Source organism: Hippocampus zosterae, chromosome 9 (assembly GCF_025434085.1).
Source record: "Hippocampus zosterae strain Florida chromosome 9, ASM2543408v3, whole genome shotgun sequence".
NCBI lineage: Eukaryota > Metazoa > Chordata > Actinopteri > Syngnathiformes > Syngnathidae > Hippocampus > Hippocampus zosterae.
Window position 1 is genome coordinate 16,696,961 of NC_067459.1, and position 26,631 is coordinate 16,723,591.

The 26,631-nt window shown below is 43.2% G+C and overlaps 1 protein-coding gene and 1 long non-coding RNA gene across 3 annotated transcripts; one reads left to right on the top strand and one right to left on the bottom strand.

Moving 5' to 3' along the window:
• The first annotated feature begins 652 nt into the window (after positions 1-652).
• On the top strand, positions 653-26,631 carry LOC127607265 (uncharacterized). Of its 2 annotated transcripts, XR_007964041.1 has the most exons (5): positions 653-3,280; positions 3,840-3,973; positions 11,014-11,131; positions 12,795-12,968; positions 26,148-26,631. It is a non-coding gene; the product is annotated as an uncharacterized LOC127607265 (long non-coding RNA). The 2 variants fall into 2 exon arrangements; XR_007964040.1 differs by having other exon boundaries at positions 653-3,973.
• On the bottom strand, positions 18,429-26,263 carry gata2b (GATA binding protein 2b). Its single transcript, XM_052075403.1, has 6 exons — positions 26,111-26,263; positions 25,589-26,026; positions 24,810-25,388; positions 23,515-23,660; positions 20,972-21,097; positions 18,429-19,334 (listed from the first exon to the last, which is right to left on the bottom strand). Exons 2-6 carry the CDS (start codon positions 25,809-25,811, stop codon positions 19,056-19,058), a joined length of 1,353 nt encoding a protein of 450 aa, XP_051931363.1. The 5' UTR covers positions 25,812-26,026; positions 26,111-26,263; the 3' UTR covers positions 18,429-19,055.

Here is a 26,631-nt window from a genome sequence, read left to right on the forward strand (position 1 = left end):
GTACAGTAGTTACAAATATAGAGATAAGTATAATTTTATTGGCACAGATGTATAATGAGACAGTGATGACTTACAATACATCCGATACGTGCGGTCTGTCAAAACGATAGATTTAAATATAAATCCTCTTGGCCCTCTTCTTTCCACATGTAAGAAGTGATGATGTTGCTCACATTAGGACCATTGTTATTGTTGTTGGGGTTTCTTTCCCAAAAATTGTTGCAAAATGGGTTGAAAAAGTCACTAAATATAGCGAAAACATCTCTAAGTTGTCAACAAGTCATAGCTCTAGCATGCTACCTCAAATGGCAGACTAACCTTCAAAATAAAAAGTTTTATTTTGACTTCATGGTCTCTGCGAGGGCCAGTCAGAGACAGCTGATTTTTTTTTTCACTGATCATTTTTAACATGTCTACTGTCAAACCATAAGGACTCTTTCAAGAAATACAACAACATTGATGATTGAAAATTGTAAACTCCCCCTTTAACTTGAAATGTTGTTTCTGATTTCAATATGGTTTCTATGGTTTCTACAAATCTAAATGAATGAGAATTGGAGCAAGAACCAATTTGTATTTGAGCATGAAGGCTCCACTCATTGTATTTTGAACTGAATACTTACAAAGTTAAGGATGCGCATCTCTCCTACTGCTCCGTTTGTTTTTCTTCTGCTTCGTGTGAGACATTAGGCTTGCCGGTGACCCGCGGGGTCAGCGAGAACACAGCCCTCAGCTCGCCGGGGTCAGCTTTGTTTGACGTCTGGAAATGTTCGGGCTGAAACTCAAAGCAGGACCCGTTAATCAAAGTTAATGCAACTTTGATGCTGCTGCATCTCCACTTCATTGAACCTCCATTACCTCGGCCCCGGCTTCCTCATTCCGCGTCCCTGTCCGCCCTCCTTCCCCTGTTCAACTGGCTCCATTACCAGAAGCCCCTCACCGCCACCCCTTTCATTCAAACCGCTTCCCTTAGGCATCGCAAACCTCATTTGCACAGACATGTTTAGCCAGCACAGGAAGCAACCCATGCCCTTAACAAAATTACAGTCCAGCCAACGAATGAGCCGCGGGGCCGGTCTGCGGGGACCAATCACTGAAGGCTCTCGGCCCTTACCAGTTCCTCATTTGAAAGGAGCCTCAAACAATGTACGTTTCTAGTTTTTTTTTCCTTTTCTGATGTCGTCCAGCAGCTTTGGACCTGACCAGCAACTCACCTCTCATGATGTGAACTAATGTGCTCCATTTCGGCTTTTCTCTGCACTTCATGCGCTGCTTTGAATGATGTTAGTGATAAGGCTTGTAATGATGGTGATGTAAATGTAGCGAGCGCTGCGTTAACAGACTCAGGGTGCATGGCCGCGCTCTGATCGCTATCTCGGCGGCGCCTCAGTAATTTGGCTCTGAAGTTTGCTCTATTAACGGAACGCTGCTTTGCCTTTCCCCTCTCGTGTCCTTTCCTTCTCGCATCCTGCATTCCTCTTTTGATACTCACAAACAATATCTATCTTCCCCGTTCACATTAGGTAAACGTCAACCTGATAACTGTACCCGTGTTAATAGTTTAAACTTTGAACTATGACCTCAAACGATAATCCACAAAAACGTTCAGTGTTTTGAATGCTCACAAACATCTGCTGTGCCCTTAAAAATACAGTCGTGTAATTAGCTTCTTTCAATCAATGCACACTCCTCTTTAGTCTTGTGATAAATAGTGCCTGCATGTAAGATGCGTCTGTGACATCTTCTCCGACAGAGAGTTTTGTTCTTATTTTTCATGCCGCAGAAATTCTCTGCTTGCACTCAACGATAACACGACGGCAAAGTTCTTGGCAGATCTGAAAAACTCACCGTGACCTCTTACTGGATTTCCAAGAGTGCGGTTTACTGTTCCGCGCACCGGGACCTCATTCACCTCCAGCCGTCAACTTGGCGTGTCCTTGGGCATGCTTATACAGTACTCCTACAACCAGCTCGAATACCGACGAGCGATATTCCCGAGACTAACCGGCCTCGGTCATCCCGCAAGAAGTACTGAGGTGAATGGATGAAGCGGACGTAACACAGCCGGCTAGTTGTGGCAGCCATTTGCTAAGCTAAAGGCTATTGCTAATACTCGACCGCTAGCTGACTAGCCTGTTGCAAGCCAACCTGCGTCTGGTCTCTCTGCAATAACGTATGTAACGGTAACATCGAACAGCTTTTGTTTTTCAAGCAAAACTTGGACCACTAAGAACACGCCAGACTGAGGAGCCATTCAGCTACACCTCCACACAGCCGCTGCAAAATTCAGTCTGTTTGACCGACATTAAAGTGTTTAAAGTACCGATCCTTTTACAAAAGTTGTTAAGTGCTGTGTTCATTAGAGCACAGACTCTCCCATTGGCTACTCACGAATGGGTTCCGAATCAGCTCAAATAGATTACTATTTGTACTTTTGCCGAAAAACATGTCATAGTCCAAATAAATATTTTAACTTGATCAATTGTACCTCGACAGCGCTTTATCTATACCATACATTATCCAAAGCGCTTTATTTTAGTGTACAGCGACACAGCACCGTATCATCCTACGGAGAGACTGTCCTTTTTAGTTTAAAATGACTTACTCTCACTTCACGCATCCCTCACCGTACCCTGGCTCGTTGCAGAACCCAGAATGGGTTTTAATTCTCCTTTTTGTTGTTTTAAATCCATCCACGATCTTTCGTACCAGCTAGCTAGCACTAAGCTAACCTGGGAGGGTTCGTCTCATTGGTTCAGTGTCCAAGTTTGCAAACTTCCTTCATGCTACGATGGCAACCGAGGCCAACAGCAAAATAATAAAGTGTTGAGACACTCACGAAATGGGCTTTATTGAATGACTGCTTAGCAGTTCAATTTAATGCTCATGAGCCGGCTAAAATTGCCGTACACAGTTGCCAAACATTTCCGGTTGTCGCTCTCAAAGGATGGACGAATGTGCAGGTGTACCTAATGCTGTGTCTGGTGAATGTTTAAAAAAAAAAAAAAAAAAAAAAAAAAACATCACCTGCAATTATTTGTCATGATTGCTGCACAGCATGCCTTGCGCCTCACACCTGCCTTTGTGTGGCTCCGTTGGAGGGCTCATGTCTCTTTGATTCCTGTTCAATATTCCAAGGTGCTCTGTGGTGTTGCGAGGACCAACAAGCCTCCATTAAACGCGTGATTCTGTATGCATCCGGGGCTGTGGAGGGGAAGCCATGTGAGATATCTCCCCATCCCTCATTCCAATCACCTTTCGCTGCATGCCCTCTGCTCAGGTAATTAACTTCTCCCTCCACCGGGCCCTCTCTGCTCCTTATCTGGACTCCATTCTGTTAAAACTATCAGCCTTCCTCACCCACCACCATGTCTAATTCCTCTGCTTGAAGGTGGGGAATAATCCAAGGCCAACACCTGCCCTCTGCCACTTCTTCTTCTCCTTCTTCTTTTCCTTCCATCACATCACTTCACACCCGCTCGGCATCCCTCTACTCTTCTTTTGTCCCCCCCACCCTCCCACCCTTTTTTTAAAAAGGAAAAACAAGAAAAGGAACTGTGCTTTTCAACAATTCTGTTCTCTCTGAATGGAGATTCAAGCGTGTGTGATTGGATTAATTAAACGTGTTATCCCGATCTTTGAAAGGTGGACGTGATCCCTGTTCACTCTATCCTGATTAGCAGTCTCTCTCTCTCTCTCTCTCTCTCTCTCTCTCTCGCTCTTTCTCTCACACGCACAGATACAAGGTGAGCAAAGACAAGCTAAATCTTGGACGTTTTGAAACTGCTGGGGATTAAGGAACAGATTGTAATTGCTTTCTCCCTCCTCCTCCACCGTAGGTTCATGTGGATGAACGACTTGTTACTTCTCTGGGGCATAGCGGGGATGTCTTGGGACAAAGAGCCAATGAGAGGAACAGGACAAGACGAAGAAGCTTCGGCACCAGCGCTAATCATTTATGATGTAGAAAAAGGTAACGTGGCCCTGCCATCAGATACAGGGGGAAAATAGAAAGACAAGCGTGATGTTTGGCAGATAATCCCAAACCTGATTGAATGTCACAGCACTTCTCCCTCCGTCTTCTCTTTATATCCTTCTCTCGTTTCATGTGACTCCCAGTGTGTGGTAGCACTCTCCCAGCTTGAGGCCAAGTGTTAAGTGTGTGTGTGTGTGCGTTGGTGGGAGTGTGTGTGTGTGTGTCTGTGCACTGAGGATTTGTTCCAGATTGTGTGCGGTTTAACCCACATTGTTAAATACTAAGATCAACTCATCTCAGTGGAAGTGAAGCCATGCAGTGGTACTTTTCCTTTGAAAGGTTTACAGGTCTTGCTTTTTTGGGGAGTAAAAGGCTCAAAAATAGGGATTTGCATACATGTTAAACAGTCGTAATGATTTTATTTGCAAATGAGCCACTGAGCAGACACCAAGAATAGATGAGCAATCCAGAATGACTCTCCGCCAAGGACTAAATGGTACACTGCATTAAAATGGGGACTAAGGCTTTTTTTTTTTTAAACAAAAGCAAGGTGTATCAAATTGAAAAAAACAAATCCTGGTTCGGCACCTTTATGCAGATTTTCACTCAAATGGAATGGGTTAATCCCTCGGCCACACCATTAGTACACTCGAAATAGTGAGTTGCTTATGCATAATCCACGTTGATTGGTAGCGCTTGATCGGGAAATTAATCATATGTGTTCACTCGAGCACAACATTTCTCCTTATAAGGCAATAGAACCATGTGATGCAGATCTCGTTTGTATTATTTAATTTCTTCAACCAGTAAAAATCCAGTAAGAGAGTCGATAAGAAATCGGTTCAATTGCCAGTACCGTTAATGGAATTTGGGTTAGTTAAATATACAACATTATTATGCTGATTATTATAGAAAACAATATGCTGGTAAAAATGATGATTCATTTCGTGTCTTGTAATGCACTACAATAATTTTTTAAGTGTTCACGTACTTAATTCATTTTGGAACTATTTAATTTAAGATCAAAATTCCTTGAATGGTTCAAAAACGTGACACATAAATGTTAAGGATAAGACAGAGCTAAATTTAGTTGATGCAAAACAAGAAACAGTTTTTCATAAAACCCCCTGTTATCTGATGTTTCCGAAAGAAGAATAGCAGATAAGCCACGTGGATGTGATGTGAGGTTCATGAAGCTTTTGCATGATTTGCTTCCCGTGCGTCACGTGTGTGACAGGTGTCCACTTGAATAGATAGCATTCACGGTACTTCATGCTGGAGCCACGGTAACTTGCAAAAAAAAACCACACACACACACAAATAAAGCATTTTGGTTTAGGATATTTTTGAAAAGATCCCCAAATTTGGGGGGAGGGTTTTTCCCTTGTTATATAATTCTAACAAATATATTAAACAGTAACAGTCAAAAAGATATATATTTTAAAAATCCCAAAATTTAGTCTTATTTTTTCCATTTTTTTTTTATACTAAATATACAAACATGAATTCAGTCTCACAGGTCTTTGCACTCGTTGCTTAATACTTTAGAGACGTCCCCAAATATGTTTCATTTAGTAAGATGAGGTAAGATAAGGAAACCTTCATTGTCTCACAATTGACACATTTGCAATGTACAGCAGCAAAGTTCGGAGGGAAGAAGTTGAAAAAGTAGAAAAACAAGTATTTGCATGCACAAAATATTTGTTTCCAAACATGAACTGTACGCAGCATAGAATGCAATATAAAAATACAAAATATAAGATCTAAGCTTACAGTATATTCAACTGCATATGTGCTGCATAAGGTGGCTGTGCTATTTACAATGGCTGAGTGGGGGAGAGACCGGGTTTTCAGGTGCATTTATTCAGTAGCCTGACAGCAAGCGGCGGTGCCTCTCCTTCTTGCAGTAGACCAGTGATTCGATCAATTCTTCTTCATACGGTGTACACCAGACTAAATATCTGAACTGCTGCCTCGTTCTTTGTACGTCGGCTGTTTTTTGTAGCCAGGACAAAGTCGCCCCTTTTAGCCTGCCCCTTTTGACACCGATGTCTAAAGCCAATCACAAAGACCTGCTTCACACATCCTGCGTACACTCTTCTCTCCAGTTGTGCACGCACGCGTGGCAAAAGATGGATTGTATGCGTCTGCGTGGGCAATTTAAGATGAGCATGACTGCTTTTGTTATTTCTATCCTGCATTTATTTTCCCGCGTTGACATTTTGTGTCCCCTTGAAACTTGGACATTTCGCAAATAAGTAAATTTAACCTCCTAATTTTTTGAAAGGCTGGATCTTTACTCATTCCTTCTATGTCGAATCTCATGAACAACATAGAGTGAATAACATATAAGAGGACACCATTGGGAAACGGTGCAGTGACATGCCTTAATCCCGTCTCTTACCTCCATGGATCCAATCCTTTTTCCGATACGTTTCCATGTGCGTACTCAGTCTAGCAAGCAGCCCCCGGTGTAAAATGACCCATCGTAGACGAGCGGCTTTGTTGGCATGACAAAGTTGCGGCGCAAGCACTCACATAATGATCTAAGTGAGGCGTTGCATAAAAACAACACCCCCCCCCCAGCCGCCGCTGTTTGCGAGCACAAAGACACGCCGTCATGTCACACACTCTGTGCGTGTAAACAGATTGAGAAGGAAGGAGGGTCGTTTGCAGGGTTTACCTTCGGGTTGATCCGAAAATGGATGTCATGTTCATTCCCGTTTAGTTTCCACTGTTTGATTCTCATCCTCGGCATAAAATTGCAACGTGAAACTCCCCTCTGAAAACATCTCGCCCGTTCATTTAGCTCAAAGTTGACAGCTACACACTCATTAGAATGCGCACTTGCAAAATGAAATAGTAAATAGAATAAAATACGATTCCCTTCCTAAAGAGGTCTCACCTTGCACAAAGTGTAATGAAATAGCTGGAATAATTTGTTTTGGGAAGGTCCCATGTTGTCATTTTGAGTCTGTTTCATTGTGTCTAAGTGGATTATCATAGACAGACAGCGGTGGAGCCGGCAGGACGTTAATGCTGTTAGTACCTGCGGACTGAGCAGCACCGATCAATTGTCGATCCAAATGTTGTTTGGCAAAGACTCACTGGGCGATAAAGACTTTTTAAATGAAGAGCACTTTTGCCCTCCATGTGATAACCATTTCTTAAAGGGCAAACCCCAATCCAAAAAAGGAGAGAGTTCACTTCAACGTGTAACGAGCACTGGTCGCTTTTCACAGTGAGGGGTGATTGATCATCAATCTGATGGAATCTGATGAGAAACCGGCTTTGCATTGACCATCTTGGACCATGTAGGCTAAAGGGATTCGTTTTGTTCACGGCCTAATTTGACGGTATCCATTTCTTGGAAGAAATTCCAACAGACAAACATTTTTTTAAAAGGTGATTTCCGATCTCTTGCGTGTCCCACCGTCACGATAACCTTGCTGTCTGGCTTCCGTTATCTCTTGAAAGTGGACATCATTGGATTAAGCGCTGGCCCAAACATCTGATAGGTAACGGATACCTGTCATGATTAATTAGGAAGAGCAATTACAGCGGAAGAGAAAATGGGGATAACGCGCAGAGTAAGGTTTACCGTCATGGACCCGGATTCTTTTGACGTCATCCTTTCTGGGAATAACGCTGGTTTGCGGGTCTGCATTCTTACTTACTATGTTAGGCTAAACTTTATGACTGAATTTGTAATGGCGACAAATTAAACAGAACCGTTTGACTCCCATTCACATCGGGCTCACTTGATTTTTGCCCTTGAAACTAAATCTAGGTCATTGATTTACCAGCCATATACCATTTTGTGCACATTTATTTGGCCTTGAACAGTAAGCAGGATTAACACTTTCAGGGACAGCGGTGATTAGAGTGGACAGCGATTCAAATGTTGTTGTTTTTTTTTTTTATGATGAAAAATGAAATAGTCAAACCTTGGTTTTTGAACATCTCTGTTCTCGACCAAATCGGTTTTCGACCAAAATTTTCGAGTTTTTTTATGCCTCGGATTATGACCAAAAATCGGTTCTTGACCAAATTGAGTGCACTTAAATGTGTCACTTGACTCCTCTCGCCTTCCTTTCACAAGTGTCACTTCCTCGTGTAGCATTTTGTTGTGAGCAGACGTGTTCAATAAAGATTTTTTTTTTTTTTATAAAGAGCGTGGTTTCGGTTTTCGAACAGCCTTCTGGAACAGATTATGGTCGAAAACCGAGGTATGACTGTATATTAAGAACATGACTTTTGCATGTATGCACATATTTCCATCCATCCATTTTCCGATCCGCTTATCCTCACAAGGGTCGCGGGGGGGGGGGGGGTGCTGGAGCCTATCTCAGTAGTCTTCAGGCAGTAGGCGGGGGACATCCTGAACCGGTTGCCAGCCAATTGCAGGGCACACACAGACGAACAACCACACTCACACCTCGGGACAATTTAGAGTGTTCATTCAGCCTGCCATGAATGATTTTGGAATGTGGGAGGAAACCGGAGTACCCGCAGAAAACCCACGCAGGCGTGGGGAGAGCACGCAAACTTCACACATGGAGACGAAACTTGTGGCCCTCTTCCATCATTTAAATTATCCATTACCGCACCCTTCCTTTGTCCGCGATGTTATGACGGCTCTTATTGCGATGGAGTTGTACTCCACTTTAAACCATAACCACCATACTAAACATTCTCTGACCGTATCAATCAAAAGTGAGTATTTATCTTTGCAAATGTTGATCAGATTGCACCGGTGTACCTAATGTTGTTACTTGTCAATGTTTACCATGACGGGCACTCAAAGCAAGGTCACCTGTTAGCTTTGACTTATATAATCAAGAGAAAATCGATCACCTTTCAGCCAAAAGGTGCCTTTTGAAGTCAATAATGGATACTTATTGCTTCCCCATTGTCTGTCTCAAAGGTGTGATTGCTACATTATGCCCTTCGTCTGAAAGCAGCCGCTGGAGCGTTTCAAAGCAAGCGTCGATGAAGATGTTCTCGTGCACGGCGTAGACGCTAACACCGTGAAAGTGGTGCCGTTCATTTGTCCACGCGATGGATTGCAGTCATTGCGAGCAAAAGCTTTTCATTTGACTCCGGTGTGGTAATTAGGTTTCAATCGGCTGTGCTCGCTAAGAGGAATGGCTAATGAAGTTAGTCGGCGCGCCGGGCTGTGTGTGAAGCCAGGCGCCGGGAGTAGTTTGGGTCAGTACATTTAACAGTCTGCCTCTTGTGCTCAAATTCATTGTGTAATGCTGTTTATTGTGCGTATCGCTGGCCCTTTTATGCGCCCGTTAAGTGGGCCTGGCACATTACTGTAATGGGGATGGGGCATGAAAACACTGAAACCCGAGCTAGCGCCTCTCCTCGACTTCCTCCTCTCATGTCTTCATCATACCTCTCATAACGCCGCTTCCGTCCCATGGGTTCATCTCCGTCCCCGACGTCTACTTGGCTGCGATGTCCAAACTGTGTTGATGTCATGAATGGCAGGGGACAGAACGTGGAACTCTCGGGTTACCCCGGCAAGGAAAGCGCACGAAGGGGATGTGGCTCCAGCGCATTTGTTCAAGAAAGCCATGAGAAGTGATGACATCAAATGAGTGCGGTCGATGTAGAATCATTGGGATCTTTTACGTGTGTATTTCCGAAACTGCGGTCGTGTGAAAATGAATTGCGCGGACATCGTGGGCCGATCGACTGGATATGTTTTGTGTGTGCGCGCATGCGTGTGTGCGTGAGGCAGTGGGCACAGTAACCACATGACGACCCCGACGTGACCCCTGAGAAGCGTGTAGGCGCCGGGTTCAGTCTGACTCTTGTCACATGATCCCCAGATGCCCCCCCCCCCACCACCACCACCACTCGCCCCCATCAACCTCACCATTATTCACAATGGAGTATTAATCCGAACAACACGTACACACACACAAAGCTTCACACACATTCTCCGCAAGGAAATATGATCAAATAAAATAATAATGATAGCGACTCATCATTGATGCAGGCAGCACGACGGATGAGTGGCTCTGGTATTCCTGTGTGGTGTTTGTGTGTTCTTCTCTTGCTTTGTGGGGTGGGGGGTAACTACGGAATTCGACCTCATTCCCAAAATATGCATGTTAGGTTAATTGAAAGCTCTAAATAGGCCATCGGCGTGCAGGTGAGTATGAATGGTTCTCTTGTGTTCCGTGATTGACGGGCAACCAGTCCAGGGTGCGCTCCGCCTCCCGACCAAAGTCAACCGGGATCCTTCTTTGGAGCGCTGTGCAATCGGTGACCTTTGGTAGAAATTGAGCTCAGGCAGCAATCATGTCATCAGTGAAGGACTCTGCTTGTGTCCGCTGACTGCTCTCTCCTCCAAGGATTAGCCGGGTGAAGAGAAGGATGAGATGGGCCGGATTGGAGTTTGTGTTCCTTCTTGTAATGAGGTAGAGGCCACCAGAGCCTGCTGAGGCGTTTGACCAAAAGGTGGATGGATTACAGAACATGCAGAGGACCTTGAGCAAAGTCCGACATCGTACAAGGTGGAAAAAAATATTCCTCAGTCGAGTCGAACAGGGTTCAAGTACCGGTATTTAAATGTGTGACAAGGCTTTCGTTTGTTGAATTATGATTTAATAGCATAATTATTCACTTGCACCTGAGTGTGATGCACACGAAATGAAATTGAGCAGATTTAGAGTGATCTTACTCATGTGGGTCCACAACTTTTTTTATTTTATTTTATTTTTTTAAACATAGCTCAAGTGCTCCTCTGGTACTGATTAATGTGAGGGGCTACCAGTTTGGCTTTTTTTTGTCCTTAGTAGCAATGTTCTGTGTCAGACCTTGAAATATAATTAGCTGTTTATTAACGTGGTAAAAGAAAGACCATGTTGCTTATGTATGTTATTGGTAAGTGCTATATCCCTCCTTAACTAGTGACATCTTGGTAACGGATGGTTTGCTATCGCCATATTAGCTTAGGATCTTCAATTAAATGGTGTGCGAATAAAGTCTTCCTCCTATGTTTTCCTCTCTCCCACAAGTGAGGCCGCTGGCAAGTGTGAATCCTTGGACCGCGTGCGCCGACTTCACCCTAAATTCCCGGAACCAAATTTTACGGATCCCCGTCCGCTCTTACTTGCGGCGCATCTTAGCGGCTAGGTAAGTGTGTCTTTGTCTCTGATCTAATCGACGATACGGCTTGCGCGAGTGCTTGCTCGCGGCATCAGATCAGATCAGCATTACTCCAGATGCAGCGATACGGTTTTTCCTTTTCAGATGGTGCAGATACACCTGAGCGGTAAAGAAAGACTGCGTTTATCCACGATGTAAATATTAGATTTATTCAGTATTCCCAAAGGCTAGTTTGAAATGATTTCTGTTTATTCTCATATGGGGACATTTGCATGTACCTAATATACATGCGGGCGGCCCAGTGGTCCGGTGTTTAGTGAATCGACCTCACAGCGTAGTGGTCGTGGGTTCAATCCCAGCTCAGGCCTTCCTATGAGTTTGCATGTTCTTCCCGTGCCTGCGTGGGTTTTCTCCGGGTATTCCGGTTTCCTCCCACATTCCAGAAACATGCGTGGCAGGTTAATGGAACACTCTAAATTGTCCCTATAGGTGTGAGTGTGAACGTGAATGGTTGTTTGTCCATGTGTGCCCTGCGAGTTGCTGGCAACAGGTTCAGAGTGTACCCCGCGTACTGTACGAAGACAGCTGGGATAGGTTCCAGCACACCCGCAACGCGGATCAGAAAATGGATGGATGGATGGAAAAGCTGATTAGAGTGCAGTCGTCATTACTCGATGAAGTAGTGCAGGGGTGCCCAAACTTTTTGGACCGAAGATCTACTTTTCGATCAACTAACCTCCCGGGATCTACCCATACCGGCACGCGCACACACGCACACACGCGCGTATGCCCTGATGAGAAACGGCCTGAAACTGAGGCATGCGACGCACTTTTGTAGCCTGTTAACTATCATAGCTCACATGTACTGTTTTAAAGTGCTTCCCTGGGCCCTCCAAGATTCCTATTCTTTGCTCGTGCCCTCGGTGAATTGTACACGAAGCAAACTCTGAATGAGAATCATGACGATAAAAGATGGAGCGCAACAGCTCTGATCACAAGCTGCAATTGCAAACTGCTGAGCGCTAACAACTTCCGGTGACGTAATCACGCGCCACCGTAAATTTAAGATTCACCTGCTTTGTTTTATTAAAAACTATTTTTTGGGGGGAAAATGAGACTGATAAGATGATTAGTGTGCAGTGTATATTAACACAAAAAATATATTACTAACATGTACAAAGACACAAATGGTTGATTGTTTTTTTCTCCTTGACACTCCTCGGATCTACTTGGGACCTGTCTTAGATCTACCGGTAGATCAGGATCTAGCTAATGGGCACCCCTGAAGTAGTGTATAAGAAAAAATGAGGACGAGGTTTCGGGACCACAAACAGCGACTCTCAATCCACAGTGATTGCGCTGCTGCTTGTACATTTCGAGATGTGGCTCAAGGCGACGGTTGGTGGAAGGAAGTATTCTCTGAAATAACAATAAAACGTACAGCGTGAGGGTGTAAATGATCAGTTTGATCATGTGTGCGACACAAAAGAGCAAGTATAGAGGAGCTCGGTGGCTATCCTTTCATTCTTGATGACGAGCTGAGTGATTGTGTGAAATGCGTCTTTAAAAAAAAAACGGGATACGCAGAGAGGCTTTCTTACTGTTTTTGCATTGTTTGGATTTCCTGTATCGGAATAAGAAGGTGAAGTCCTGCAATGATTTGTGTCTGAACCAAGGCTCTCGATTGCAGGTGACAAAACATCCTCCCCTATATCACCGCCGTAAAGAGCACAATACAACAGGGGTGTTGTTGGTCAGCGCAACAATGGCACCGAAATGAAAGATGTGACCAATCCGTTGTGGACACCTGAAGAGGGAGGAGGAGCTTCCACGGGGTTATTTACAGCAGCAGAAGAGGCGACAGGTGAGAAGGCTCCACGTCTGTCTTTTTCTTTTTATCGCCAGTCTTTCTCCTCTCGCCGCTCACGTCGAAGTCTCCAGTTTCCTTTGGCCCCGTTTTCATCACTCGGCGACCACCCCCAACCCCCCACCCCCGCCTTGCGTGTGTGAAAGTTGTTGTCTCATCTTCACACAGCGCCGTTTCTCTCGCGGAGGCAATCGGAGATGGCTTTGCGTTCCCTTGATGTTCAAATGTCATAAAAACGGTGATTAGGATTTCACGATGCCTGATGTATAAAATATATTGAGCTATGTCAGAGATATGGAGGGGTTACGGTGACACGCAGTTTGCAAATTATATACAGTATATATACAACAACAAAAAAAGCAATAAAAGGGAGAGGAAATGAAAAGCAGCTTGATGGTGGACAATGATAAGTCGTGCAGCTGTCACAAAGGCTGTCGGCTCCAAGTGAAGGAGGAGGATGCCGTAGCTCGATACTTGCCATCAGAAATCATGGATTTGTATGCAAATGTGCGTGTGTTCCAACGTGTGCTTTTGACACCCACGACGATGCGTTTACCAGCTTAGTGTAGCGATACATATTTAGCACGATTAACTCATTTACTCCCAAAGACGTTTTTAAATGTCTTTTCAGAACTTGGTCCAGAATTGGCTGGTACCGAATGAGTTAACTGTACACTGTCACGGATTTTCCCCGAGTACTTATGAAAACCAACCGCAAGAGCACAAATCTCCACGCGCGTGGTTGTTGTCGACTCCTTTTATTAACGGCCTGTTTCGAATCACAATTGCACCAAGTTGTACAGTTCAAATCAGCTGTCCACGACAAGGTTCAGCATTGTGATTATCATCTCGTCTTATCATACGAGAGCGACGCAATGTTAACCTGACAAGCAGCTCAACAAAGACCGCGGCACGCTAAACAAAGGACAACAATGGAGGACATTCAGTATTCTCCTCGGTATGCGGCTTGTTAACTAGTAGATGAGCTTTTGTGGGAGGAGCGGCGTTCTTTTGTGGTCTTTCAATCGCATTTATGTTGAAGATTCTGTCAATCAATCGAGCACGTTTCGAGCTCCCCCCCTTTTGGAATTCCACCGCCACGGTTGCCTTGACTTACAAATTTTGAAGGTACAAGCTGACGTTGGTAAATGTTTTGCTTCGTGTTGATCGGGGAAAAATAAAAGGTACTTAAATGCACCCACATGTGGAGAAGGAGAAAAAAATATATATAAAAATACACAATGAGACCACTCACATGGAGCTGTTGTCGCAGACAAAGTAACTCTGTGTCCTGATGTCACTCACTTGGCCACGCCCCTTAAAGACACACTTCAACACATACATATTGTACCACGGTACATCGAGAAATTAAGAATGAGAAAACCTTTATGCGTCTCACAATGGAGAAATTCCCAATTTACAGCAGCAAAGTAATGAAAGGAAGAAAGTAGAAGAACAAAAAAGTATAGGATATGCTGTAAAGGCAGCCTCTCTCAGGGCGCCATTTTGAAGTCGTAATAACATCATAACAAAATAATACAACACAACAAAAATTGCACTTTATAAAAACAGTTCTTTTTTTTTTTTTTAGATTCTCTTTTATTCTGGTACAATGGGTGCTGTTTCTACATCAATTTAACCACAAACGCAGCTTTAACATAGGGCTGTACATCTAATACCCAAAATAATACTTAAAATAATAATAATACAATTAGAATATTTTTCTTGTAATTAAAATACTGTATACAAGAGCTCCCTTTACATTGTTATTTAGCATCACGGCCATGGAGAGTGTTTTAGAATGTGGTACCTGCTCAGTTCTAAAGTAAACAACTGTAGTTTTCTAACAGCCGATAGTTCAGAATAATTGATTGGTTGATTGTTCCATTGAGTCATTTCTCTTGCTTCACTTCATTTCAATTCATTTTCACGGCTGCTAATTAGAATTAGCAACCAAAAAAACGTTTTCTTTTTTTTTTTGTGGGGCTAGAATGGATTCATGGTTTTTCAATGAATGACTTTTGGGGGGAAAACATGATTTAACCCTTTCATGCACCCTGTAACCTGATAACATGATTAGCTGTCCTCTGTAGTAAACGCCGTCCCTGAAAGGGTTAATTTGAGGCAATTTAACTTTCAACTGAAAGCTATTACCGTTCTGTGTTTTGGTCCCATTTGTAACATTGGAACGACATGAATCCAGGATCGGTGAAGAAACATCTCTTTAGCGGCCGAGATAGCCTCCCGCTCAGATTTCCTGAGGGCTGAGCCTTGGGCTTTTTGTCAACTGTGTTATAAGATAGTGGGCCAAGACGCCCAGTCCCAGGGGCTCTCTCTCTCGCGCTCTCTCTCTCTCTCTCACACACACACGAGGACTTTGGACTCGCGCAGCCCTATGCACCGGCTCCCTCTGTGAGCGACCCTCCCTCCTCCTCCTGTCAGCGGTGCAAGCGGCAGGAGAAAAGAAGTGATTGTTCAGAGACAAGAGGGATGAATTTGTCTGCCCCAGACAAGTGAAGAAAAGCAGTCTGAAAGGGACTTGTCAGTGGTTGTGACTCAGGTGGTAGGGGAGTGTTCCACTTTCCAGCGGGAATGCCGCAATGTCAACTTCTTCTGTGACCGTACTCTCATGTCCAGTGCGCACTTTTCAGAGGAGGCATAAAGCAGGTCCGGTTCTGTCCGAAGACCCGAGCAGAACTTTTATGGCGATGGCATTGACTGGATGGCTTCAAGTTTGTCATGAAGACTGCGGGATTTCTTAATTCACTGTTGTGTGTGCCACCTGAGAGAATCGAGTATGTCACTGGGTCTCTGTCGAGATTAAAGTTCTGAATATTCATCCTTCCTGTGGGACTCTCTTCGTAAAACTTTCTTTTGGTTTCCCTTTGTTGTTGTTGTTGTTGTTGTGAGGGTTTTGGTATTACTGTATTCAGATCCCAGCAATGACTTAACCTTTGTGTATGGCGCCCAAATGTCACTGAAAGTTTGTGCGGTTACCTTCACCGGCGTTTTAGAGTCTGCCGTCGGACATGAAACGGTTACTTCATGGTTGGGCTTGTAGCATAATTACCCAGGGGAAGCGATACGGATATTCGAGAAATCAAGGGTCATTTGGTCATCTCGGTATAGTAATTGTTCCTGACCACTCCCTTTTCCTCTTCCGGAGTACATTCTCACTTCTAATTCACCACGATAACAAGCTGCTGTGTTTGAATCATACTATTTTAGCATTTGTGAGCAGTGCAAAAGTTTCCCAAGTCCCAGTGACAAATATTGCTTTCTGTTAAACAACCATGGTAAAGTGCGTGACAAAAAAAAAAACCCCAATCGGCCCAAGTCTCACAACAGAGCGATTCAACAATAGTGATGAGAGAGACGTAATGTAGCAAGAAAACACACCAGCTGACTTGCTGGGGACGCATGACTTGAAGACCAGCTTTCTAACAAGAGTCACTTTTCTCTCCTTAGCTTAAAGTCTGTTCGCCTCAGATGAACTTGATTCAAATAGGAATAAGCGGTCCTGAGGTCCTGAAAATAGGATGTGCACTTTTTCTGTCAGAACCACAATAAAAAAAAAGTACACACACACAAAAAAGGATCGGCATTATGAACAATTGTTGTTAGATTTTGGTGCTAACCAGAGGAAATGATCAGACTGAACACTGTGTGAACTAATTTGGATTAGCAAATGTTCTGCATTTTAAACTCGCCCAACTGCTCAGCCAGTTAGTTCCTACTCTTGGCCGCTCCCCTCAGTCTGACTTGCGCTACCCTTAGCGTCTTTTAAAAAAACAGGTTGGAGGGACGTGGGGAGAGAAAAGGCAATTGTAATACACATTCCTGACACTGGAAACTGAGAAAATAACCAAAAGGCTCCCAACTGGATGTAACTGTACCACTGCTCAGTGAACAGGCAATTATATGTAAATTCGTATCATCACAGACTGTGTGTAGTCATCAAACAAGTGAAGGTACAAATGGATAGAACATCACTTCCAAGATCTGAACAAAATACCGTCAAGTCTTTTAATCGCAACAAAGAAAATAACCTTTGACGTTTGCCAAGGCAGCTCAAGTAAGATTCAAGACTTCAGTTCTGTTTCTTTCCGGAGCTTTGGCCAATCCTGAGCATTGTCGTCTTGAAATTTGGGACTTGTGTTTCGCTGGTTTTTGTCTTCGGAATCCTTCCAGAGATTCTGAAAGTTTCTCAGCTCAATACGATGTGGCATTGCCTTCAAAGATTATAATCGCTATGTTATGTGGAAGGTTTTTCACATTGAGTCTTTCAAATTGGGGGGGAAATAAAACACCCCCACCCCCTTCTTTCATCTGTTATCATTTCATCACTTTTCTTCTGCTAGTTCACTCCTCTAAACTCACCTCTGGCTTTGTCTTGGAGTTCCGTAATTAAGTTAGCTAAAAAAGCAAACGGAACGAACAGGGAGGATGTGTGTACAAAGTTGGAAGTTGGAAAGACGCGGTTTGCTTATGAGCTGATTTACAATGGCCACCCAGTCCCAAATTTACTCTTTCCATTCTTTCTCAATCTTTATGGGAAGTGCCTCCTTGTTTTGTTTTGTCGTGTTTTCAGGGAGGACGTGACATTTTAAATGTGTCTCTGAATAATTCCGAGAGCCTTGTGGGAGGGCCCAGAAGAAAGACGGAATAAGTGCTTCCAGGGTCAAGGGTCGGGGAAATCATAAAGGGCGGCCGTGCGCTGCACTCGGGTTGACCCGTGTCATCATACAAGCATCCCAACAGGACTTGCATGTTTGGTCCATTTGTCTCTTTTGTTTGCGCTTGTATTTAAGGGGGTTTTATAGCTTTTTGCCAGAGTTTTTTTTTTATTGTGCGATTATTACCATTGCCAGAATTAAATGGAAGTATTCACCCTTTCATGCACCATTCATGATAAACTGTAACCTGATAGCATGATAAACTGTCCACTGGAGAGTAACCGCTGTCCCTGAAAGGGTTAAAACACGCACACACACGCCCAGAATACAGATTGTAGCTTTATTTGTATCGTGTGTGCTTGTAACATAACGTCTGACTCCAAATTAAATCCATCCACTTATGCTGAAGTTACGACTTTTTGTGGTGACCGTTGACAGTTCGTTTTTGCTGACCTTATAATTTGGTTCAAGGGTTTTTGGGACTTATGCTCAATAATTCACAGTTGCAGGATGTTCAGTGGGATACAATGTGGTCGTTGACCGGGCATTTGGGGTTTTTGTGATGTCGTTGATGATGCAGGATTATGATTCGTGGATCCAGTAACATTATTGTAGAGTTTCCCTTATTTTTTTTTCAATGACGAGTGGCACAGCTTGGCTTGATACAGTCTTCTTATCTTACAGTAAACAAATGTATTTCCCCGAAATATCACACATTTCCATCTGAAGAACATGGATGTAACTATGAAGACTTAAGTGGCAAATAGAAGGAGACGATACGTTCCAAGTTGATAGCTTTATTTCATATGAGTATAAATGATGACCAAGTCAGAAGAAAGCAGAAAGCGCTTTAGCTAAAAATATAGTCGTAACTGGGACAACAGTGTTCATAAGACAGTATCATCAAGGAACAAAGCAGTGAAAATAAATTATCTGCATAGCAATAATTATAATAACAATAATTACAATTAACATTTTCAAATTATAAATCAAAAAGCTTTTTTTTTGTTTGTTTGCTTGCTTTTTTTTGGCGTGTAATTTTCTGTGATGGCAAAAAAAAAAGAAAAGAACAATCCAGCATATTTTTATTTAATGTATTGGAGGAGATTGGCTCACCGCCCAATTCTGTACAATATTCACAGTTCCTATAAACATACCCGCGCAAACTCAACCACAATGCAATCCTGTCAATCCGTTGGAAGTTAGGAGCAACGACAAAGCTGTATTATTTTGTGTGTGTGTGTGTGTGTGTGTGTGTGTGTATTGGGTTGACAGGAAGTACGTATGTCTGCCTCTATGAAGCGTTAGGTACCTAGAGATTGGCCTCATTTTGCCCAACATACCGTTTGCATAAACAATCAGAAGACCCTCAAATGTCTTGACATTGTGTCGTGGAGCTTGACCCTCCTCAGCCCATGGCCGTCACCATGTTGGAGTGGTGCGGGTGGCCAAAGGACGGGTGTATCGGGGTGGGAGTGGGCAGCATGTGTCCGGCGTGGCTGAATGGTGGCAAGTGGCCCATGGACATGTGTCCTGCCAGGGAGCTGAAGGTCGAGTTCTTGTCATGAAGACTCTTGGTAAACTCCTCGTAACTGTCGCTGCCCCGCTTGATCTTTTTGGACTTGCTGGACATTTTCCTGTTTCGTGTCTGTATCCCTTCTTTTTTCATGGTCAGGGGTCGGTTCACCTGAAAGGGAGGTTTTGTTAGTGGTGAAGTTAAATTATCCACGCCAATAAGACTCGCTTCAAAGACTAAATGGAGACGTGCCCCAATTCGATGATGGCTACGTTATCAACAAAATGAAATACCGCTCTTTTCCCATCAGATAAAAAGACTATTTTACAGGCAATATTTTTCACACACCAATATTAAGTAGTGAACAGCACTACCAAAGCAACTAGCATTTCAGTTTGATCAAAGCGTGAACGTCTGTCACAGCCATGCCAACCCCTGAGCCAGACAATCTGTCATGTTTGTGGCAGATTTAAGCGATCAAAAATGCCATGTCGGATTACGTTCGCTTTCACAGCAGAAACAAACGTTTATTTTTATTTGTTAATTTAGTTTATACATGATCAAGCACTCCGACAACAACCCCAACCAATGCAGTGTAAATGTATAATGTGCTTTACAGTAATACCGAACCATATTTCAAATTTCATTTGGCTAAAAAGCGAAGCGTCGAGCGTTTCTGTCATCAAAATGCACAATAACTTTTACAAACAAGTCATTCAGATAGTTCTCGTACTTATTATCTTAATATACAGTTGCAACGATTGAAACTAATCGATTATCAAATTAACTGATAATTATTTGGTATTCATCAATTAGATACCTTTTTTTTTTTAATTGTCCAAATCTTGGGAATTGCAGCCTCTCAAAAGTAAATTATCTCATGAAAGTAGAATAATTATCTTTGTGTTGAGTCAAAATAAAACGCTTTTACTTTGGAAAACAACAATCAACATTTTTTGCAAATTTTCCAACATTTTACAAATCAAACCAGTGACTGAACTGAATGCATTTTTGTTTGTGCATTTTCTGCACTGCCAATTTGAAACAATGTCCCTTTTTTTTAAATGAAGGAATGGAAATAAAATTTTTAAAAATCTGATTCATCTTTTATTCAAAAAAATAATAAATAGAATGTATCGATTATTAAAATATTCATTAGTTGCAGCCCTAATTTCATGCCTGATTTATGTTTTTTTGGAAGGATTTAATTACCTCACTGACTAACAGATGTCTTTCCTCCTCTTTGTATTATCGTGGAGCAACTGCGTCCAGGGAAATCAAATTCTGAACAATAAAAATATATATATCTGGCACTTCAAAACTAAAGTTTGTTCATTTGTGGGGATCGATCAACTGGTGTGTGGGTGTGTGTTGCACCCCCCCATGAGTGGCCCCTGCGGTCGTATTTGGCTGCATCACTCTATATGGAGGGGGCCCTAAGTGTTACTTTTGAAACAAACATCACTTTGCGCATCTCTTGATGATATGCAGCCCGAGTAGCTGTGGTGAATTTAGACGTCGCCCATCTTAATGCTATTCATACAGATCTCGGCCTTGTGGTTTCACTCAATAGCAGTCGCACCATTGTGACTCTCAGGGGACTAACCATGGAAACAATAAAGCACAAAAGGCGGACGGAGCGGCCTCAAATCCACGCAGTGTGTGCGCGGGTCAAACGACTCTCACTCTCCGCTCACTGCCCTCTTTTGCCTCGACAATCAGTGAAACCTGCCCGGCTCACTTCCCGACTACTAGACCCTGTCAGCTTTGTGCGGGCCCAACCTGGCGATCAGCACTCTGAGACTTACATTATGCAGCTTGTAATAGAGGCCGCAGGCGTTGCACACAGGATCTCCATTAGCGTTGCGCCGCCACAGCGTGGTGGTGGTCGTCTGGCAGTTAGCGCAACAGGTGCCTGCTCGTCTGGCTGCCGACTGCAACGAGACATGAATTAACGCCGTTGTTAAATGCTCACACATGCAATTCAACAGCACGTGGCATCTTTTAATCTCGTTTTTTTTTTTGTGAGGATGCAAATGTAATGTTCCCTGTTACTATTTCATCCATCATTTGTGTTAGTTTTCAGGATTAAATGACATTGCGGATGCCCGTGAAAGTGAGCCGTGAGCCAAGCAAGAACCCCCCCACGCCCCCTCCGGCTGCATTTTGGTACGGATCGAGATAACGGCGTTGATTAAAAGCTTCTTACTTTTGTAGGGAATCACACGAAATCTTAGTGACAAGGGATACGGAGACGGTGGTGTAAACGTATGCATCCAAATTATAATTGCTTTGCCTTGGCGGTGGTTGCATTCCCGCAAGCATTTTGACGACACGGATGCTGAAACTAAAATGGTCAAATCATTATTTACCAATTGGTGCCAATCTATTTTTGCATATGATCAAAAACACACCTAATTTTTATTTTTGTTGTTGTTGGGTGAACCCAACATTTCAAGTCAACAAACGTCGATAACATTTTAAGTTGGGGGAGCTCAACAAAATATTTTAAGTTTTGCAAATGTGAAAATTGCCATGGCCGTATAAGACTGTACAGAGCTATTAGTTCTTTATATTGTTCCCCCAACTCAAAGCTAGAATTACAAACAATTCAGCAAATTATTTTTGAAACAAACAACCTTTGACTGGTTTGTTATGCTAATTTGTTGCCATCAATTCAATCATTTAACAAAGTTCCAATCAAATGACTATTTTAGTCCCCAAAAATACAAGTTGTGTTTTTTTACAGTGTTATGATCCAGCATTTTCTTTTTAAAATACTCAATTTATTCATATGCATAGACCTCCTCTGCCTTCTTTTTTTATTGCCGAAACTATACCCATTCATTATAAATATACAAGTTCAGTTCAATAACCAGCATGTATAAAGGAAGTCAATATTTTGAAAAACGGTACAGCAGCACTCATTGTGTTTTGCAACTTTCCTAATCTTCCCCCCATTCGTTTGAAACAGTGCTTTTTGCGCCGCGGAAAACACTGGAGTGCTTGACCACTCCAAAATAAAAAAAAAGAGAGAAAAAATGAGGTCCGACTCTATTTAGGAGGTGGAGGGAGGAAACAGACGTTGGGCCTGCCGCTTTATCTGGACTGGTCAGATATCCGGATAGGAAACAAACTGAAAGGCTGCTGCCACCCAACACAAGAGTCACTGCTGAGCCATATGGAAAGCGAGCCTGATATATGGGTTCTATACGCTATTATTGATAAAACATGTTGAAGTCATCTATTTTGCATCAATCACAAAGCTGTTTTCATCCAAAGATTTTACGATATGTGGTCTACATGTGCGCAGCCGCATAATTTTGATCGATCCAAGTCAATAAACAAATGGGTGTCACGCCTAATTCCCACCGATTGACAATTCTCACCCGGCTATTTTTTTTTTCCATGATGTAGATTTTCGAATTGTTCGGATTATTGATAAACAGGTTGTTGCTTTTTCCATCAAAGTGATAGTTTATCACAATCAAGCTGCACCTAAAAAAAAAAATACGACCAACATAAAATACTGTACACGGAGGCCCAAGTGTTCATCAAAAATAAGGCAGATTTGAACACTGCACTTGAAGGCTTTTTTTTTGTGCACTTTAAAAAAAATTATGATTAAATCAAAACATAGAGTGTGCGTTAAATTTTAAAAAATAAATAAATGTCAAAAATAACAGTTCTAAATTATGCAATTCACATTCTATGTTTTAAAGTTAAATACAACTGAATTGTATGAGATTGCTTTTTTTTTTAAATTAAAATGTCAAACCACTTTGCCAATACTGTATTAACATTTTGATTCAATTCCATGTTTTTTTCACATACCATCAGTGATATTCATTCCAAATTTGGGGAATTACGGCTCTACAGCACATTTGGCTCCACCGTTGAATGTTTTGTTCTAAACCTCCGTATTAGTTGAATTCCTGAACCAAGCCTTGTTGTTTTTGACATTGTCTTAACATGTTTTCTTTCTTTTCCAAACAACGTATGCGACCTCGGCCAAAACTGCACAGACTCTCGATGCGAGCCTTCTCATAAAACCGCAGCAAGATGAGCTCATGCTGTCATATTAAAAGCAAGCTCCCGTTTGGCCGTTTTTGAGGTGCGCTATCAGCAACACTATCAGAAGTAGCAGTAATAATGATAGCAGAAACAAGCAGCAAGGTCCCGCTCGCCTGACATCTTGAGCTGGAGGAGCAAAAGGTGAACTCTAGACACAATTCCTGGAAACTGTTTGGGAAAATATAACTTTCCTGGAATTGTGTTCTCCCCCACGCCCCCTTCACAAGTCAACGCTCGTATTTACTACTCCCACAACGCAAACACGGCAAGGACTCACCAGTCTGCGTTTGGGCTTGATGAGTGGTCGGTTCTGGCCGTTCATCTTGTGGTACAACCCGCAGGCATTGCACAGGTAGTGTCCGGTGCTGTCCCGTCTCCACAAAGGCGTGGATGTGGCGCCGCAGTTCACACACTCTCGGCCTTCTGAAGGAAACAAGCACACACACACACACACACCGACCGACATTTATTATGAGGATCAAAATACAACACGTGTAAAGGGGATTTTTGTGCATCCCCCCCATCCCCCCTTAATGCAACACTAAAGCTCAAACTGCACATTCAGTCACACATCAAAGATTATTTGTGCTGATTATGGACCTGTGGGTTGAATAATAAATAAATAACTGATGTACTGTAGCTTTTTTATCATCATGTTTTCAAAATGTAGGAATTGTAAATACAAATGATTGCAGAAATCACGTGATAAATACATTGTGATGTTGTAGTTAAGCAGTCGTAAAGAACAAGTGCGTGACATATATTATAGCTTCATGAAAGTAACTGTTTAAACGCTCCCAAGTAATAACGCAGAACAATATGTCATGGTATTATGGAATACAGGCTCATTTAAAGTGAAATATTTTAGGTTTTTGGCGACGTTGTGTCTACCAGATCTTGGATGCGGTTGAGTTGAAGACAGCTCAGAAGTAATTACAGAGTCACGGTTAACAAAAGAGGATTATTGTCACTGTGTTCAGCGATGAGTGCAGCCTTGCTTGATAATCATTTATTTTTCAAGAAAGACTCTTATTGTTATTTTTCTAATTTAAGAAATGACATATTAATTTTACTGCCAAAGACTGGTAGCATTTAAAATCAAGAGTCGCTAAAATTAAGAAATAAGGCTCTATTCAACTGTCGCAAATTGATTTAATCGACTGTTAGTAATGGTAAATAATAGGGCTTAAACAACACAACAATCCTGTCTGGCTTTTGGCAATCATTGTGCTCATCAACAAATCTCTCATTTATTAAGCTTTTTTTAATTTTTGAACCATATAATTGAAGAAGCTTTTTTTTTTACTGTCTTAACACTATATTCTTTACAAGACGCTCGTAATCGAAAATGAAACAAAATGTCAAATAATGATGCTTTAGGTATATTTGCGTTTATTCTAAATTCAAATGATGGCAATCGAAAGCTATTCATAAATATCAACTACAACGTCGTATTTCACACCTCCGTGTGATTTCATGTTGATATTAACACATATACCAAGTAGTCATTTTTAAATGTGTAATATATTAGTAATGATCTCATGCGCCCGCTATAGTTCCAGGGGAACTCACCGGTGCAGGAGCGAGTCTTGCCTTTGCTCTTGCTGCAGAAGCCGGGCGAAGCCCCGAGGAGGCTGCCCGGGTGAAACAGGCTGCCGCCGTACTCGTGAGCGGCAGGCAGCGAGTAGGTGGGATACGTCGCTATGGGGTGATGGGTGGAGGCGCTCTGAGCACCCATGGGGGCCAGACCGCTTCTCATCGGGCTGGAACCCTCCATCTTCATCCCTTCCGAAAACGAAACGTGGTATTTAATACATTCCTTCTCGTCCATTCTCGGCGAGGCGGTCCCCGGGTCCGGCGAGACGTCCTTCGGCGGCGTCGGGGGGAAAGTGTACAGGTGCGGGCTGGAGTGGGACGGCGGTGTGAGCGAGTTTGCGGAGGCCGCGGTCGACGTGCTGCTGCACGGATAGACCGCCGACAGGCCTCCGGGGGACGCCGAGCCCGGGTGGTGCAGGCTCGGCTTGCTGAAGGGGCTCACGGCCCACGCGTTGTGGTGGTGGGCCGACAGAGCCGCTTTGCTCCCGTCCAGCCATGAGATCCCCGGGCTGTGGATGAGATGAGGCCGGCACACCTGTGTCCCCGTCAGGCGAGCTGTCAGGGGAGACAAAGTGGAGGTGACAACGGGCCCACTGAGAAGAATGGCGATAAAACGTTACGTCGAACCAAACTTTCAGCACTGTTTGAATTTGGTACTCTTTGAATTTCCCTCATTTAACCGTTTTTACCGGGAAATTATTTCAGCGAATTTCTGGCTCGAACGTCACCGACTCAATTTTGCATCTGCAACCTACCGTGCGCCGGGCTGTACACTCTGGCCCTGGCAGGATTGTGGTAGTACGGGTTTCCCTGAGAGTCCAGGTGGTTAAAGAAGACATCCACTTCGTCCGGGGGCAGCAGCTGGGTCGAAGGCTCCATGTAGTTGTGGCCCAGGCTGGGATGGTGCGAGTCCGGGTGCTGGCCGTTCAGCACGGCGTGGGGGTGCATCCAACGGGGCTGATCAGCCGCCACATCCATCTTCTGCTTGCTTCGCTGACGTTCGATTATTATTATTATTTTATTAGACAGATATATCCAATGGGGTGGGGGACACACAATTGTGGAGAAAATATGCTCTTTGGCAACGTTCTCCCTCAAAATATCTTCACAATGGCCATTTGCAGTGAAGCACTAATTTTGTTTGCTGTCATCCGATTTCAGTTCAACTCCTCTCTTGCAGACGAAGTTCGAACCTGGAGTAAGCAAATGCAAATACAGTATAAACATTTAAAATAAAAACACTGCATGAGCACCATTTGACTGATCAGTGAACTCACGTGGACGAACTGTAGTTTTATCCTCGGCGTCCTTCAGGTGCTGTCCGTGTGCGGTTATGCTGCTCGCGTTCGAGTGTATGTCAAGACGAGACTCCGTCAGTCCACTGGGACTTGAAGCAACACGTAACTGCGTCTGCCTGCCTCACAGTCAGCAGCCACCATTGTCAAGCTGTGGGCGGAGTCACCAAGGAAAGGCTTCTTCTTGGCCAATGAGAGGCCAGGGCAGAAGATAGGAGGCGGGCTTCCGGACAGAACACTCTTCTAAGGTATTTTAGATTATCTCCAATTGTATGCTTGGTTTTAAGAGCTCTGTTTTGATTTGAAATTATTCGTGGGCAGTCATTCATAGTGGCGGGGAAGCTTTTTTTTGGGTGGTAATTTCCGTGTTTTTTTTGCTGTTAAAAAGACAGCTCAGGCCCATAAATTATTTTATTGTTATTCTTAAGGGTCAATTACTTTTCGAATTCTGGAAATCACATAAAAACATGCAGCAACATTCGGATATTTCGCATAAAGGAAAA